The sequence below is a fragment of the Ipomoea triloba genome, chromosome 4 (genome assembly GCF_003576645.1).
Source record: "Ipomoea triloba cultivar NCNSP0323 chromosome 4, ASM357664v1".
NCBI lineage: Eukaryota > Viridiplantae > Streptophyta > Magnoliopsida > Solanales > Convolvulaceae > Ipomoea > Ipomoea triloba.
The window spans coordinates 267,254-285,383 of NC_044919.1; the positions used below are offsets into that span (position 1 = coordinate 267,254).

The 18,130-nt window shown below is 37.6% G+C and overlaps 4 protein-coding genes across 4 annotated transcripts; all 4 read right to left on the bottom strand.

Moving 5' to 3' along the window:
• Positions 1–1,065: 1,065 nt before the first annotated feature.
• Positions 1,066–4,122, bottom strand: LOC116016908 (mitochondrial carrier protein MTM1-like). Its single transcript, XM_031257359.1, has 10 exons — positions 3,749–4,122; positions 3,404–3,478; positions 3,134–3,256; positions 2,832–2,891; positions 2,543–2,713; positions 2,318–2,417; positions 2,107–2,201; positions 1,868–2,017; positions 1,680–1,738; positions 1,066–1,574 (listed from the first exon to the last, which is right to left on the bottom strand). The coding sequence occupies exons 1-10, from the start codon at positions 3,983–3,985 to the stop codon at positions 1,445–1,447; spliced, it is 1,200 nt and encodes a 399-aa protein (XP_031113219.1). The 5' UTR covers positions 3,986–4,122; the 3' UTR covers positions 1,066–1,444.
• Positions 4,123–4,661: 539 nt separating this feature from the next.
• LOC116016470 (ethylene-responsive transcription factor CRF1-like) lies at positions 4,662–6,313 on the bottom strand. The gene has a single exon (XM_031256741.1). The coding sequence runs from the start codon at positions 5,810–5,812 to the stop codon at positions 4,913–4,915; it is 900 nt and encodes a 299-aa protein (XP_031112601.1). The 5' UTR covers positions 5,813–6,313; the 3' UTR covers positions 4,662–4,912.
• A 619-nt stretch (positions 6,314–6,932) lies between these two features.
• Positions 6,933–10,874, bottom strand: LOC116016471 (ubiquitin-conjugating enzyme E2 28-like). Its single transcript, XM_031256742.1, has 5 exons — positions 10,789–10,874; positions 10,551–10,662; positions 8,866–8,993; positions 8,103–8,207; positions 6,933–7,302 (listed from the first exon to the last, which is right to left on the bottom strand). The coding sequence occupies exons 2-5, from the start codon at positions 10,618–10,620 to the stop codon at positions 7,159–7,161; spliced, it is 447 nt and encodes a 148-aa protein (XP_031112602.1). The 5' UTR covers positions 10,621–10,662; positions 10,789–10,874; the 3' UTR covers positions 6,933–7,158.
• A 684-nt stretch (positions 10,875–11,558) lies between these two features.
• LOC116017380 (transcriptional activator TAF-1-like) lies at positions 11,559–15,581 on the bottom strand. The gene is made up of 13 exons (XM_031257960.1): positions 15,429–15,581; positions 14,288–14,459; positions 14,113–14,157; positions 13,934–14,029; positions 13,689–13,769; positions 13,546–13,602; positions 13,251–13,411; positions 13,120–13,162; positions 12,982–13,030; positions 12,675–12,910; positions 12,487–12,564; positions 12,223–12,348; positions 11,559–12,106 (listed from the first exon to the last, which is right to left on the bottom strand). The coding sequence occupies exons 2-13, from the start codon at positions 14,345–14,347 to the stop codon at positions 11,870–11,872; spliced, it is 1,269 nt and encodes a 422-aa protein (XP_031113820.1). The 5' UTR covers positions 14,348–14,459; positions 15,429–15,581; the 3' UTR covers positions 11,559–11,869.
• Between the last annotated feature and the right edge of the window lie 2,549 nt (positions 15,582–18,130).

Here is an 18,130-nt window from a genome sequence, read left to right on the forward strand (position 1 = left end):
ATGATCTTATATTACAGTCTTTCTGAATATGTACGCTTAAGTTATTTTTCTTTAAAAAATGTATTAGGAAAAAACAATCCCGACTCTCGAAATTATAAAGCTGAGCGACACATTGGCCTGACCATAAATAACAGAGTTGGATACCAACATCACCTAAACCACATTGCAAGGGAATATAAAATTGAAAGAAACACACTTTGGGTATTTTCAAACGTTACATTATTCCTCAACCTCCTCGGCAATGCATGCTTGTCCTTTACTACTAGTATAAATAGGCAAACAACCCAGCTAGCTTCTTAGTTTTACCAAGCAGAGCAGCCATCTTTAGACATACATATATACACAAAACTTGAATGAGTGGTGGTGGAATGGAGTCCATGGCACGGCCAACGCCACCTAGCATGGGCGGTGGCGGTGATAGTGGCGGAAATGGAAGGGAGCGGTGCGGACACGTGGGGTTTCAGATGCCCTTGCACTACCCGAGGTACACGCGGTCGGAATACGAAACCATGCCGGAGTGGAAGCTGGACTGCCTGCTCACCGAGTACGGTCTGCCTATCCAGGGAGATGTCAGCCACAAAAGAAAGTTTGCCATGGGAGCTTTTCTTTGGTCCTTTTCATCTTAATTATATTCACTTTGCCATCTTATTTCTATGTTTCATAATAAAATCCCATATATATATATAGTAAGAAACATCCTTAAATGATGTGTAGTGTTGATTTAGGTATGTATGTTTAACGTTGGTTTGATGCGTGAAGAATTGAAGTTTTCTTCAATTTGATCAAGCTAAGAATTCTGTATTTCAAAGAAAAAATATGTATGTTCGTTCAAGAATATTCTGATCTCCTTTAATTTTCTAGACTTAAAAAATAGTTCACGGTGAAGATGGCAAAGCGGACGGTGAGACGCGTATGATGAAGATGAAGGGAGTTTTTGTTTGTTAAAATAAGTGAATTCTTAGTCCACGAAGGCATTACAATTATATATATATCATGGGGAAGTCCGAAAACTAAAGAGATAGAATCTTGTGGAGTTCAATTCTTAGGTAGGTTGCTTGCGACAACTTAAACATGCAATGCTGCCTGCAAATGTTTATGAATCAAACAACAAAACATTGTCTATACAGAGTAGAGTGCACAGACAACATCGGAAAACAGGGACAAGAAATACACCAAAAGAATCATGCATTGCTTATTTCATCATTCTTGCCCCAACAGGCCTTAGCTTCTACGTAGTATATTATATTGCTATTTTGTATTGAAAAGAATGGGTACAAGAGAGAGAGGCCGGCATCCAAATACAAATTGCTTGTTTTGCCTAATAATAGTAATTTGGCTTTCTTGATTAGTTGTTTGTTTCTGTATGTCGTTCAACCAGAGTGTAATGTAAGGTATATCCATATCCCAAACTCGTCCTCACTGCTGAGGTTGTTGAGTTACGTTGTCAGTGTATATATCTGTTGTGCAATGTATATTTCACTACCTCGTAGAAGGAAACCACGATTCCAACTGAAGGACCAGCTCGAGCGACTCTTGGCCCCACTCCAGTGAACAATCCTTTCATACCTCCATCCCTAGTTCATAAACAAGTAGTCGTTACCATTAGTACGTGAGATAGAGATAGAGAGCAAGCAGTACGCTATGTTTCTGCGGGGAACAAAAGAATAGCCAAGATATACCTCCAGATTTCGATCAATGTTCTTCTGGTTGTCATCTTCAGTGCTCGCTCAGGATCATTCTGAGAATCCAAAGTAATAGCATATTGTCTTAACAATGTCCTCTGTTTTAAATGATCCAACCTTTCTTGTTGTTCTTTGTTTCTCAACATCGTTTTTTAAAGACATCAATAAAATACAAAGATACGGACCTCTATTTGCCTCCGGGTCCTTGCCACGTCTAAAGGGCATGTAACAGCAGCAGCAAGGCTCCCTGCAACGAATCCACCACAGAAGTTTGCGCCCAGGATACTGCCTGCACTTGCTTCATTGCTCGTAAGACCTAACACTTTTCTCCTAACCTACGTAATAATATTTAGCAAGGATCATGTTACAATATAAACCTGTGGAGTAGATTTGCCAAACAAAGAGCAAGGCTTTTGACACTTACTGGCTCAAGAGTTCCCCAGCAAATTGCAGAGAAAGGGACATCACGGGCAAGTTGTGCCCCTAGCCCAGTCCACAGAGTGCGGTACACTTGAATTGCTACCCATGAGGGGAGAAAAAATGACACAGTTAAAAAGTCGGACATGGCAATAATCAACAAGTTAGGATGATTAGTTCATTATTAGATGATTAATATTACGGAGGAGAAAACTTACAATGTTGATGGCCATTTGCACTTCTGACAGGCGAAATGATCCCAACCAATGTCTTCAACACTCCTGGAGGCTTCACACCATTAGGGATATCTCTGAAAGCCTGCAATTAAATGAAGCAAAATTTAGCAAATCGTTCCATCTAGAGATTCGATTTCAATGCTGTAATTCTGTAAAAGGAGTTTGCTCATACAAAAACTAAATAAGCAAAGCAAAACAGGTGCCTACCTGCATACGTGTTCGGGCAAGCTCAACTGGGTAACAAGTGATGCAGGCTACTGACCTTGCCAAGGATCCAGCAACTAAGGGTATATATGGTGTTACTATAGGTGCACCATGCAAAGTATACTCTTCCATAGAATTTCGGAAAATGTCATATAAAGGCAAGTAGATCCCCACCTGAATGAAATTCATTTAACTATGAACTTATTACCATATACATCATAGAAAGAACCTGGAAAAACCCTTCATGGTGCAAGGGAATACTAGAAACAATCCTGTTAAGGAGAGAACTTACAGAAGGAATTGCCAATGCTAAACTTGCCATTGTACCTCTCCACAATCTAGGGAATCCTTCCTGCAAGGTCCAATTAGGTTACAGAGCTGATATATATTTAGTCCTACTCTAACAACTGGAAACACATTAATTACTGCAGAATGAATGCAATCACAAAAATCAAACTTGTAGGCAATAACAAATGGTGATCAAGCATATCATCCACGAATTCCAGGAAAAACAAAGACTCAACTTCACTGATAAATCATACAACGTAACTTTAGCTTCTTACAATTGAGAATGATATCATAAAAATTACTAACCTGACGTATTACTTTAGAGAGGACATCCATTGTTCCTTTGTACCGCGTAGAATCTGGGGGGCACGAAATCTCAGTTCTAAAAACTGCAGCATTTGTGCAGGAGTTACACTTCAGATCCAACATCTATACAAAATTCCAGCAGCTTATAATTATACACAAACAATACCAGTCCCTAACTAACTTTGAAGAAAATCCTAAGTATCAAAACAGAATGGACTTTGTAGTTGAACTCCAACATATTCAAAACAGCACAAAAAGCTGCAAACTTACAGTATGCCCTCCAAAAGACCCCATCCTACAAATGCCATCATAGGGGACACCAGCAGCCTGAGCTTGCAACCTTGTCTGAAAGATAGTAAAGAGAAGCACATTCGATACAATTAAGTATTGAAATACTATGACAGACAACAAATAAATAAACAAAACTCCTAAAATCTCAATTTGGAATAATTAAAGTTTGCAGCTTTTTAATGGCAAACCTGATAAGCTGAGCTGAGATCAGCTTTCCGAATTAAAACATTATAGAATTCCCAAAGAAAACCAAATAATAATAAAATACAATCTATTAGTTATCGTAGGAAAATGAAGAATTAATTGAATATGGCGCCAAGCTACCTTGGCGACATCAAGAGGGTTGACGAGGATTGCGGAGACAACAGCGGCACCGGCGGCGGAAAATGCCCTCTCCACAAAACCTAAATCCACATCCGAATTGGCATGCTGAGACTGCTGAGCTTCACCATTCGCCATCGCGGCGGGGGAGCTCCTATCCAAGTCCACGGCGGTTGCAGTTCTGGTTGCTCCTATCCATGAAGGCAGCCCCTGCTTCGTCGACGATGATCCAACCACCATAAAAGAATCCAATTTTACCGAAAAAATCTCTAATTTTAGGGTTTTCTTCCAGAAGAATAATATTGCATGGAGAAATAGAGGATGGGGAGGGATGCGATTCGTGGCGTTCAAAAGAGGCAGCCAAACGTCAGACGTTAACGGCGCCAAGAGACCGCGTGGCTGTGAAAATTCATGACTCCAAACAAATTGGGTTCCGACAATGACATCATCGCCCACGTAATTCCGAAGCTTCCATAATACTCCACATTAAAATATTATATGGGCTCAACAATGTCGGCCTAATTACCAACTCATTCAATTTTTGCTTCAACAATTATTTTTGCTCCCGCTTGGGCCTATCAACAACATTCGCTGAGTTCAGTGACCTTATACCCAGGCCCATTGGGCCTAGCATAGAAGAGTGGGGCAATTTATATAGTGACTCTGGTTCAATATACAGAATATAGTGACTCTGATACAATATACAAAATTTGACTTCAAAAAAGTACAGAATTCATGTTTGCACATAATTATTTAGACACTTATACAGTTGATATAATAACGCTTCATTATATCATGTTCATTATAAAGCTAAGCTAAGTGCATTAGTTGGGGTTGTCTTGGTTCGTTTAGGCTTCTATATGCTGATTGAATGACTTTGTTTGATCATAATTGATTCAATAAAACTCGGTGCAAGTATGAGGTACAGACCAACACATTTTATTCTTCTCCAACTTACATGCATCTTCAACAAAGAAAAGCTTAGTAGCTAGTCTAATTAAAGATTAGTGGCTACACACTACATATGTACTACAACACTAGATTGTCTAGGTCTCTAAATTAAAAGGAAGCTGTGATGCAAAAATAAATAAATAAATAAATAAATAAATACTAGCTTTTTGCCCCAACAAAAACATTGTTGAGTTTTCATGTACAAAGTTAGCTAGCTTATGCTGGTCCATTAAGGAGGTCATTCACATCCCACGTACAAGCCTGAAAATCCAGCGAAATGTCATCTAAACTCCCCTCCATCTTCACCTCCGGCAGAATCTTGTCGTCGCCGTAATGGTAATGGTAATAGTCTGTTAACAACGAAGAAGACGACCAGAAATCCAAAACTCCGTTGAGACAACAATCCGTCGACGTGAGTAGGTTCATCGTACCATTTTCTGTCGTTGTCGGCGGTTCGACTCCTAACTGATTGTCTTCATTTCCGTTGCGCTTCTCGGCGGCCGCGGTGGCAGTGGCAGTACGCGTTCTAAGGACAGAGGTTGGCGAGGGAACCACCTCGGACTCGCCGGTGGAGTCGTAGTCGGAGACGGCAGACCGGGGTGGCGGTGCTAGGAAGTTGGTCAGGGCATCGGATCCGCGTAACTCGATTGCGGCACTGTCGTATACATAAGCAGCTTCCTCGGCGGTGTTGAAAGTCCCCAACCAAATCCTGGTTTTCCGAATCGGATCCCGAATCTCCGCAGCCCATTTGCCCCACGGCCGTTGCCTAACTCCCCGAAACTTCCGCACACTCCCATTCCAACACTTCTGCTGATCCTCTACCACCTGACCCATCTTCTTCCCACCCGTTTTCACTTTCTTAAACCTATTCCCACCCTTCTCATTCCTATCCTCCACAAACCCACCCCTCTCCAATCTCACCTCACTCACATGTTTCTTCATGATCCGCCGGAAACCACCGCGAAACTCCCCCTCGTCCTCAGAATCCGTGGCATCATCATCAGTCACGGATATCCGTACCACCTTGGGCATGTTATGACACAGGCCACCCTTAAACTGCTTCAGAGTCACCGTCTTCTCAACCCTGTATTTTACAGGATTCCCATTCCCATCCATATCTTTTCTTATTGTAAGTTTATATTTGATGATATAGCCTAACAGGAAGGATTCACGTACATAAAGAAGAAGAGGAAGAAGTGAGAGAATATAGATGGAGAGTTACGCAAAAAATGGCGTAAGAACAAGTCCTTGTACAAACTGTAACTGAAGATTGAATTTAAGAGGTGGTCAATATAATATATATGGAATTGAAGTAGTAAAAGTAAAAGATCCCTACACACAACTGACTGTACACTACAATTTCATATTCCTCCAAATGCAACTCATCGCACTTATATAGGGCCTCGTCTTACATTTACATACATACATACTATACCCTTTTCACCATTATATTATTTTTAAAAAAAAAAATAATTAATGCATTCAATATATTTTTTTCTTTTTTGGATATATGACGAGGATGAAGTGTACAATGAATAACATAATCGAAAAAGGATAAATAGTAATATGGGTGGTTGAGATTTGCAATCGGTTATAGGATTAAGAAACAGACAACGCAAACGCTTCCACAACCAGATTCTTGGAGACCAAGTATAAATTTGGGGAGTCCAACGTTAATTAATAAATAAATATTTTTGCTTGTCAACCAAGTATATATTTGCCTCTTCAATTTCTATTGAAATGAGGAAAAGATTAGTAATAACGGCCAGATATTTGGTTAATTAATTAAATTGTTACCATAAATACATATAATGGGATTCTAATAGAGGTTAGAGAAAAAGGCGAGTCAAAGAAATGCACGATTTACTCGAGGAAGTAGCACTACAGAGCAGAGGACGGTGAAATGTTTCCTGTACAGAAAAAGTTAAAGTTAGTCGAAACCGTACAGACAGAAGAGGTAAAGCTTGACCCCCAAGCCAAGTAGACCGACCGTAATGAATGGATTCAGCGGCCCGGAGTCACATTGAACACCGTACAACCTAGTAAAACCAACTTGTTCCTCAGATCAGAATGACTACTTGTCAGGGTCAAACAATGAGAGTACCTTTCCAGTCTGTACTCCATTTACATTTACTGCATTCTCCAGATTCATCTCAATTCAATTCTCCATTAATGGTCAAGGACAGCATGCAGCATGCAGCATTGCAGCAAGCCAGCAATCACAATAACTATAACATCAAATTCAAACTACTCATGGATAGTAAATCAAAAACTTGCAGTTTAGTTTTCATCAAAATATCTGTGTCCATATCGACAATTCCAACCACAATCTTTCATTTGCAGACCAAATTTTAGCACTATTCTACACTTGTCCATTGTAATGGTAGATAGGACCGACAAATTTAAATCTTTACATAAAAACCGATGATGCAGCAGCAATGGTTGAGTTTGAGGTTGAGTTTTTAACCCATTGCATACTTCTGGGTCCAGCTCCTGGCAGTCCCTTCATACTTGCTTCTGTCTGTCTTGTACATGTGGGCAATCTCAGGGACCAAGGGGTCGTCCGGGTTTGGATCCGTCAAAAGCGAACAGATTGAAAGCAGCACCTGAAAGTATTAACAAATCTAAGGAATGCATAATACTGCAAATTCTCAACTAAAATGCATAATGTGAGCTATAACCTGCACCTTGCAAGTTCAATAAAATTTTATTAAGCTGTACACCATTATATGTGGATCCTACATAAAGATAACCCCCTCTAAACTTCAAGCGTTTTAACTAGTGCCTAGTGCAACAGACCAATAGAAAAGGAAAAGGAAAAGGAAATGATGTAATAGCACATGTACTTGAGGAATAAGGTCCTTATTTTACCACCATATGAACTTATATAGTTATTCATAAGTTATTTCAAGGAAATTATTAGAATAAGCTGAAAAAGGAATTTTTACCAAAGCTATATTAGCTGTTTTGAGTGTATTGAAAGCACATATTTAAGCCGATTATTCAAACAGGTCCTTAAAATCTTTGCATGATATAAAATAATAGAAATGTAAACCTTGCAGCAAGGGTTCAATATTTCAGGAAAGAAAAGATATAGCTACCATTATGTCATTGGAAATGGAATGTGTGAGATACTTAGATGGTTGAGTGAGAAATGCCACAAGATATGGGGGAATTTCAGAGCCAGAAGATTATATATGCAGAAAATTGGATGAGAGCAATAGGTGATGTACTTAACAAGTCTTTGCACAGGGTAAGAGTAGAGAAGTTAATTGAAAAGATAGAGCTAATAAAGAAATTATGGAAGGCTGATTCAGTCATTCAGAATTAGGGAGTCTTTTTAAATGACAAGATGGCTTGCATTAGTTCTCAGCAAATTAGTAAGGAACATCAAATTTAACAAAACCTTTGAGATGGTCAAAGCAGGGCTCCACTGCTCCTTCAAGATATCAAGGCAGATGCTACCATTGCTGTTAATATTTGGATGAAAAACTTTCGTCTTAAAAGCAACCTGAAAGGATGGAAATAGATAATTCATAACGAATATATAATTGTAAGAAACTAGTAGAATTAGGAAATACTGCCATTCAATAACATTGAATTTAAATTTATTATGTTCACTTAAAAAGATTTCATCCTCCTGTTTCTTCTAAGAAATTATTAGAAATTCTACAACATCCAGTTTCCAACAAACAATCCCTTTTTCATGTTAGTGGAGATCAACTATGATTATCACAATTCTCCTTATTTTAGTTTAGATCTTTCAACTGTTAACAGCACACTGCACAACACATTCATACATCAGGAAACCAAGCAACAGCATAGCCATGAAATTCAGCTACAAAGACTATGTTCCAACAAGTTCCATTGGACATTTTGAAAATTAGGAAATTATAGAACAGCTGAGAATTTGTCTAGACAAGATAGATATTTTAGACTAATAAGTAATTCAAATCAGCAGTTAAGCACTAATACACATGCATATGAAAAGTTTTACTGTAACTGGTAACTAGTATATGAGTAAAAAAACTACAAGATAAACCAAACAAACTAGCCCACCCGCTTCCCCATGTTGGAGTTGTTTAGAAGCTCAGTTATCCAAGAACAAAGGGAAGTTCCTAATTGATATGCCATATATATATCAATAATAACTTTAATTCATCTTCTACCTTTGGAGGTTTGAATGGATAATCAGGGGGGAAATGAATAGTAACCAAAAACACTCCCCCAGTATATGGGCTATCTGGGGGACCCATTATGGTTGCTTGCCAGTGAAACATGTCCTCACCAACAGGTCCTGTTCAGCAAATAACACAACACAAAAATAAATGTTATTAGCATCTTCTGGTACTCATTATTAAATCATACTACTTTGATTGGACAGAAAGGGAAAATTAATTTCAATGACACCACTGCACACGTAATTAATTCAGAATGACCCAATCAGCCTGAATAGATTAGGTCAACAATCAACGGAATGAATAAATAAAATGATGAGATACAGAGGTCCAAGACAGTATTTTAGTTCAGTGTTGTAGAACTTAGTAGGCGCACAACAGGCTGTGGATGGGCCCCTAGGTGCCTTAGTAAAAAAATGTTAAATAGTTAAATAGTTAATTATTTACAAATTAAAATCATTTCCTAACCCTAGCATTAAAGCCAAAAGGGAATATAACGCATATAACTCATTAAAGTCTCAGATAGTAGCCATATAAGGCATTGAAGCCAAAAGGGAATGTCGAAAACGGTAAAACCTCAGACTTCCAAGTGGCAACTAGGCAATGGGCAATGGTGAGATGCAGCCTGCGGTGATGGGCTTCTTACTCATCTGAGTCATCTCAATCCGTCGATTAGATGCAATGGTTGGCCAGTGATGGCATCTAAGCAGTGAAAGGCGAGAGCGATTTGGGGGCCGGAAGGCAATGGCATCAGGTTCCAGATTCCAGGTTCCAGGTTTGAGGTTTCTTAGTTTCTACTTGGCAATGTTGTGCAATCTGATTTTAGGTTTGCTGTTGTGTGATACCACAACATTACCCATTACATTTTAGGTTTGTTTCGCTCTAAATGACGCCGTTTTAGTGAAACAAACCTAAATAAAAAAAATTAATCAGCCGACTCTGCTGATGCTGAGGGCTGAGTCGGCTAACCAAATAAATTGGTGAGTAGCACCTGTTTAGTCTCAGCCTAGGGGCAACTAGTGCCTAGGCCGAGATTTGCAAGTTGCAACAGTGTTTAAGCTTAATTTCCCAAACTCAATCAACTTTCACAAATTCTAGCATGGCTTAAAGACTTGTCACTTGAGACAATGTGTACCAAAGGAAAAAATAAAATAAAATAAAAATTTTGAGACAACAGTTTTGTGTTTATTGAAATTGTTTTCATTACAAGTGGCCATGCTTGTCTGTAGTATCATCATGATAATGCCTATCTGAGCAACTTTCATTACGTTATTGTCCTCATAGAATGAGCAACTTGTGTTAGAGGTTGCATACACAGTTTTATGGCAATCTAAAGGAAAAAAACCCACCCAGACCAAATTACATCACATAAGTTAAACCCTTTGATTTCTTATTGAGCACAAAAAGTAGGCATGCAATAGAATAACACCACTAAAACAATGTCCCATACAGCAATAACACAAATGCTGCCAAATACCCAAAGCAAAAAGTGAAGCAGAACCTTCAAATCACCATTGAATAGATAGATCGGCCAACAGAGCCTTTCAATCGTTCATAAAACAAAACAGTGACAAAACCCAATTTTGTTCAACGAACACATCAAACAAAAACAAAAAATCCATATAGGTACAAAACAAATTACTAATAAATGAACACACACAAAAAAATATATATACCAGCGCTGCAAGAGGTAGGAGGATCTTTCTGGAGATCCTTGAGCTCCTTCAGGATCCTTTTCGAAGCCATCGATCAGAAGAAACTCCACGAATCAAATAGGTTAACACCGATCTGATGATTATATCATGAAACAAAAATCTATATCAGAAAATTTATGCATAAATCAAAGCATATCCACACAAATAAATATACAGATACAGATATGAGGAAGCCTGTATGTATAGATGCGTGACGAACCTGACGAGAAACTCTAGACTGAAAGAAGGAAGAATAATTCAGTATTTGCTGGCTGACTCTCAAGTCTCAACGAGGAAAATATGACTCGTTCGTTTACGGACGGAGTAGTTGCGGTTTTTTATTTTTATTGAACTTTTTGGGCTTCTGTAAGCGGTGGCCCGTTATATCGGTCGCATTCTTCGCGGGCTTCCGATATGGGCCTTTCCATTGTGGGCTTTGAACATAAATTTCATTATTCACCTCGAGCTTGTAAGTTGTAATGTATATTTTAAATAAAATTAAAAATTATTATCTAACCTCCCACCTTGTAGTTGCCAACAAAACTATGTTATCAATTTATTTTGGACGAATTAGTAATCTAGCTGCTAATGATCTTGCACTCCCATGTAGAAGGGGTGGGTTCGATCTTTAGTAAAAGTATTTTTGAAAAAAAAATCAGTAATCAAGTGAGTTCACATTTTGTCTCCTGACTGATTACTCAGTCGAGGTGTTGTTGATGGTTTCGTGTTGGACTGATACAATGATGAAAGAAGGGAGTAGCTTTTACTTGCTATCCAAATGGGAACATTTAACTTAATAACTACAAGATTTTAATTTTAATTTTAATTTTTGATGAGAACTGCTTATTGACTTGCTTAATACTGGTTAAGATGCAAGTTAAGCTATCTATTGCCCTTGGTGCTAGATAAGTGCAAGTCCTTTCGATTAGGGTCACAAAGCGCTCGATATTAGACAGGTAACCAAAGAATATAAAGAGTTAACTTATTATAGGCAATGTCAAGGAATAGCTCACACCCCTTCATGTCATTACATTTCTTAAGTCAAAGTTTTCAGAGATAGTTTTCCGATTTACAGCTCCTATCATGGCCAGTAAGGCACTCTGGAGAGCCAAAAAGCTGAGTTACAGTCTGCCGAGGTTTAACAGTACAAATTACAATTAGGTATCTGCACCTTTTTTGTTTTTTGGTTTCTAACAGTTAGCTAGCAGTAATTTTGGACTCATTAATATGCCAAAATCACATGATCATCAAGTTTCAACACTGGAAATGGCTGACAACTTAACAGATGCGGGCGGCTTTAATCACCTAGCTGCCACTGCATCAGTTCTCGGGCTTGTATCGAGGAGCTGATGGAGTTTCGTTCGGGAGCTGTTGCTGTCGTACACTTCACCTTCCTCGCCATTTCTATCTACAGAATCCGAGTTGTTGACTCGTGCAAGTAGGTCGGCTGTAGCCACCGGTTGCAGCCTCTTCTTCTCATCAATCTTACCTAAACTTATCTCTTCCATTTGTCCCAGTTTCTCAGCTTTCAGCCTCTCCTGTAATTTCAATACACAATCTTTTCATCTTCTAATCTAAAATATGATCAATACAAAAACACAGTGATAATAATCTAATATGCATGCAAAACACAACAATCTTGTATTGTATGTACCATAAGAGCAACATTTTCAAGCTTCAACTTCTCTGAGTTCTCTGTTAGTTTGTTTATCTCAGATTTAAGGTTTATATTCTCAGAAGTTAACGATTGCACCCGCTTGGCTAACTCTTCCGTCTCAGCCTGAATCGAACAAATCAATGTAATGTAAGGAGAAGAATCATCCATGATACGATAAAGCTTGTAGACAACCGAGAGACTGACAGAAATTAAAGATCTTTTTTTTTTTTTTTGACAGCAGAAATTAAAGATCTTAATTACCTGTTTTCTCAATCTTGATCTCCTAGCAGATTCCCGGTTAGACTGTTTCCTCTTCTCACGCTTTAGTTCACGCTCATTCTGATACATATAGAAAATCAGAAACCTCATATAATGGAAAGGAACACAACAGATGATTTGAATACTCATATCATATGCTACTTTAAGTTTATTTAGCCATGGAAGAATACCTGGGCCCAAGTTTCAGTTGCCATTGGCGGGCTAAGCTGTGGAACATTAGTCGGGCTGGCCTTCAGATTTGCACTGGGAGGGCTTCTTAGATCTAGTGATGTTGTCATGTTAGGGGAAACCACTGTTCCCATAACTTGCCCAGGTAAAATCGGAGGAATAGTCATGGGTGTTACTTTCTTAGAAGCTCCATTGAATTCCCCAGCAGAAGTCGGATAGCCATTGGTTGTCTTATCAGCTGTCAGGAAGTTAAAGAATCAAAGACACGAAGGTAGAAAGTGTAACAATCGAGAACAGGATAACTCTTACCATTAGTTGGAGTCGTCTCCCGGCTTCTTTTCTTAGTGTTTTCACCCACCTGGATAGCGGGGGAACATGATCAGATATGACAAAAGTCACAATTCACAAAACAAAACATTATTTGACTGTACTAGAAAAACCACTTACTGTATCTGCATTACTTCCATCACTGGACCCTTCAGTTTCCATGCTGTTTATGACAAACAATAACTACCAATTAGTTCGAATTGTCCAAATTATTTCTTACAAGTCTATGCTACTCAAGTTAATTCACAAACCTCTGGGAATGTGTGTGGTCTGTTCCTCCCTTGCCACCGTCCGAATTGCCATTTCCTATTGACATTCCAAGCCCGTCAAACCCTTTCAGTTTATTCATCAAACCTCGATCTGCATTTCCCGAAGATTTACCAGATGTATCCGTACCCATAGAAGCAGCAGCCTAAATGATACCGAGAGATTGAATCAGTAGTGTTCTCAGATATACAGTCAGCAATGGGATACCACATGGCCTAATGCAGTTGCTAGGACAATTACACCAGGCAATAAAAAAGTTAAAAGGACAAATGGTTTTACCGTTGCTTCATTAATCGCACCAGATGGAGGAATCTCGTGACCATGAGAATGTGACCCCTAGAATTATAGGAAAAATAATCAATGCACATGATAAACTCGAGGGCAACAAATGAGCCGTGTTAAAAATTAATTTGCATACTTACAATTGGAACTCCAGGATGTGCATAAACTCCACCATGAGCATATATAGCTGCATACGGTGCCCCATAAGGTGGCATCATAGGCTGAAACAAATTATCGATCATAGCGAGAAGTAATCAATACTAGAATAATTCTTTTGTTCAAAAAGACAAGGGATTTTTTGATAGGTTAAAAGACATTAAACTTACAGTACAGCACATGACTCAAAACAGTAGAATTGACTGCCATGATAAGTTTGTTTTAATACCTGCGGTGGCCCCCACATGTATGGGTGCGGGGCATGACCGGGCGGAACAGCTGAGTTGAAATATGGAGGTATGGCAACCCGAGGACCATAATAGGCCTGAAGATCGACACATAGCACATTACTAACAACGTACAATCGCTAAACAACACCAGAGTAAGAACATTTTAAGTCCCATCTACCTGTATCGCTGCCCAATCAAGATACATTTGAGCATTACCCTGATCCTGTCAATAATTGAAAGACAATAAATCGATGGTTGTAGGAGAAAAAATGTGAAATGCACAACAGTTATCGCAAGTATAAATGCGAGTTTCATAGCTTTAACAACTGCTATTTTTGCATTTTTCTGCTCACCGGTGTAGTTGAAGATGATTTCTCGGGCTTAGAAGATTTCCCTTCCTCGCTGTTTCCCATGATTAATAACCAACTAGCTACTCTAGCAACTCAATAGAAGAGGAAGAAGTTCCCTTTATTCACCAATCAAATTAAGCTAAGAAGCTGTTCGGAAGACTTCAAGCTGAACAAACTGCATATATATAAATTGAAGTTACATCTCGGGTTTTCAAGAACATAAAGTTGGAAACTTTTAGGCTAGTTAAGGAAGATTAAAGCACAAAAGATCCTAAACTCCGATCTTCAAATACTGCAAATGGAGGAGATCCATTTATTCCTCAGATCGCATTCAGCATACACTCCACACTATCAGTCAATTAGAATTTTACAGGTTTAAGAATTCATCTTCACCAGAAAAATGCCTTAAAAGATAAGTTTTTAGAATTGCAGACTAGAATATGATTAGATAGATAATCTTGATTCAGATGATCAGATCTGAGTTATCAACTCCAGAGAGCACAGACCATGAAGGAATACAATCTTTTTAACATTTGATAAGTAAACACAAAGGACCACCTTTCCTTAAATCAAACGATCTTGTCTATTTCTCATTTTCCTAGTACTTCCCCAAGTTGATACCTTTGTTCAATACCGAGAATCCAAACGGGACAACAGGGAATAATTTGTGTATTCACTACAAAATTGACCTTTCTGGAAAGCATGTACTGTAAGTAATTAGACCTCATTCTTACACAGAATTTCAAAAGAATTACTTTTTAATATTCAACGAAAGGTAAAAAGAGGTAGAACCCAGGGGCGTAATTGTCCAATTGCAGCTCCCAACTAACACCGAGAAAGCTCGGACTAGAAGAAAACTTTGAACCCAAGGATAACCTCGTATGGAAGAACAAAGTTATCACCTTCAGTTTTCCAGGAACACACACAACTGGAACTCAAACACAAATCACGAATCCTATTATCCTTAATTAACTCGAAAAAAAATTAATTCACGGAATTAGCTAATCATCTAATTCGACAGTCATTTTAACATTCTGTTGCCCTTAAATTTGAAATGCTAAAAAAAAAAAATAATAATCAAAATTCCAAGAGAATTCAATTGAAAGATAGAAATTTCCCCGGAATTTTGACGCGAAACATTTACCTTAAACTCGAGAAGAAGCTCCGCGGAACACGGAATTCCGAAGAAGCTAACAGTCTGAAAAGGTCGACATTTTCTCTGTAAATTTTCTTTCCAGAAAAGAGCTCAGAAAAACAGAGAAGGGAGGAAAGTCGAGGAAGTGTGTTTATGGACCTCGTACACACAATAGAGAGAGAGGGGGAGAGACAAGGCGACATCCACGTCACGGAACACGTGTAGGGAAAGAGCAATGTACGATGTATGTATGGTGGGGGAGGGGCTAAGTTGTGTGGGTGAGCTGGCACCTAGAGAATCGCACCAGCGGATTCCAACGTCAACTCTGTCGTACACGTGGCGAATGGGGCTTCGATCTACGCGTCCCGCGCTTCGGCGTCTCACTGGCCAACTAATACCGCCAGTAATGTGGGTGACGTGGTCATATCGAAAACGATTTATTTAATCCAATCAAAGATGTAAAAAAAAAATATAATAAGAAAATAAATTGGAAGATTTAACGATATTGCATAGGATATTTCAAATCCGAAATGGTCTTGTCATTTGAATACTTAATAATTTTATTAAACGAACATATTAGGAAATCATAGTCGACATATTTTTCACGACACGATAGTCTATGACGTAAAAGTCTCTACAAGTCTAAATGAAATGTTTCCTAAGTTCCAAATAAAATCTAATTACATTTGCTTCAAACACAAAAGAGTAGCATCAAAACTAAAAGTAAGCAATTCGGGTTTAGGATCATGATAAATAACACAATAAATGCCTTAGAAACCGATACTATATTGTAGACACTGGAATATTTGTTAGGGATATAATACTACGAAAATATTATTCTTAGAAAAATATCCGACCGTTTCATGTTCACACATTATCCGTTTTGAGCATATAATATATCAATCTCGTCGTCTCATTATAAATAATCTGAGTTGACTTTGACCCAATCTAAATTAAAAGTGGACTCACATATATTTGTATCACAAAATAGTCACTTTATGCTATTTGTTTCAACAATATTCAATCTATTGTCATTCAAAATATCCGCAACTAATCAACACGGTTATTGATGTATGATACACGTAGAGTCTGTTATAATTATACAATATTATCGTTGATAACCTTTATTACGAGGAAATATGCTTGTAAACACGGTTATTGATGTATGATACACACAGAGTCTGTTATAATTGTACAATATTCTCGCTGATAATCCTTATTACGAGGAAATATGCTTGTAGACACGGTTATTAATTGATGTATGATACACGCAGAGTCTGTTATAATTGTACAATATTCTCGCTGATAACCCTTATTACGAGGAAATATGCTTGTAGACACGGTTATTGATGTATGATACATGCAGAGTCTGTTATAATTATACAATATTCTAGCTGATAACCCTTATTACGAGGAAATATGCTTGTAGACACGGCTATTGATGTATGATAAACGCAGAGTCTATTATAATTATACAATATTCTCGATGATAACCCTTATTACGAGGAAATATGCTTGTAGACGTGCGTTTATACATTGTTTATCTCCTTTAACGGTTAGATGCTATCTTTGTCTATAAATATAACACGAATATAATGCATGCATTAATTGTAAGAAGGTGCGCTACTTTGCTAGTTTGGATACACAACATTCCTTGTCTACAAGAAAGGTGTCGGTACACACGCGTTTATACACTGTTTGTCCCCTTGTAACGTTTAGATGCTATCTTTGTCTAGAAATGCAGCACGAATATAATGCATTAATTGTAATAAGGTCCGTTACTTTGTCAGTCTGGATACACAACATTCTTTGTCTACAGGAAATTTGCCAGTAGACACGTGTTTATACATTGTTTGTTCCCTTGTAACGTTTAAACGATATCTTTGTCTAGAAATACAACACAAATAATATAATGCATTAATAGTAACTAGCTAGTATTTTCACCCATGCGTTGCACGGGATTAATTTGAATATTTTAAAAATATTTGGATCGATATACAATTATATAAATTATAATAACAAATATTATATAGTGCAATTGATGAAATGTGTGATATCATTAATTGAATTCGAGCAAATAATTGCACAATTACCTATGAAATGCACAAACAAATTTTTTTATTACATTTAGTTAATAAAATTATATATATATATATATATATATATATATATATATATATATATATATATATCAAAACATTAATGGTAATAATTATATAAAAAAATCCAATAACCCATGTTTAATTGTAAATATACTATTTTTATGGATTTATTGTAATTATTAGTTTAATTATCATAATAATATATATGTCCATATATTAGTATAATTATTAGACACAATGTCGTAGTATTGCGTGTTTAGTACGTAGTACTTTTAAAATTTTAATATGTTTACTTATTAATAATTTTATAGTATGTTACTTTGCTAGTTGATAAAGAATTAATTCCTCTCAGTATTGAAGTGTATAGCAGTGTATGTAAAATACTAAGATCATCCTAGAATTTGACCCAAAAGAAACTGTTTTATTAATGGTTCTTCCATAGACTTAGAGAGAAGGGAGAGCATAGCTTTATGGTTTGTTTAGAGAGAGAGAGGAATGGGCCAATCTATATACACAATATTCCTGCTTCATTCGAATGACCAAGTACCTTTTATATGTGCTTATCCTCTAGTATTTATATTTTTAGCTACGCTTAAGATAAAGCATATG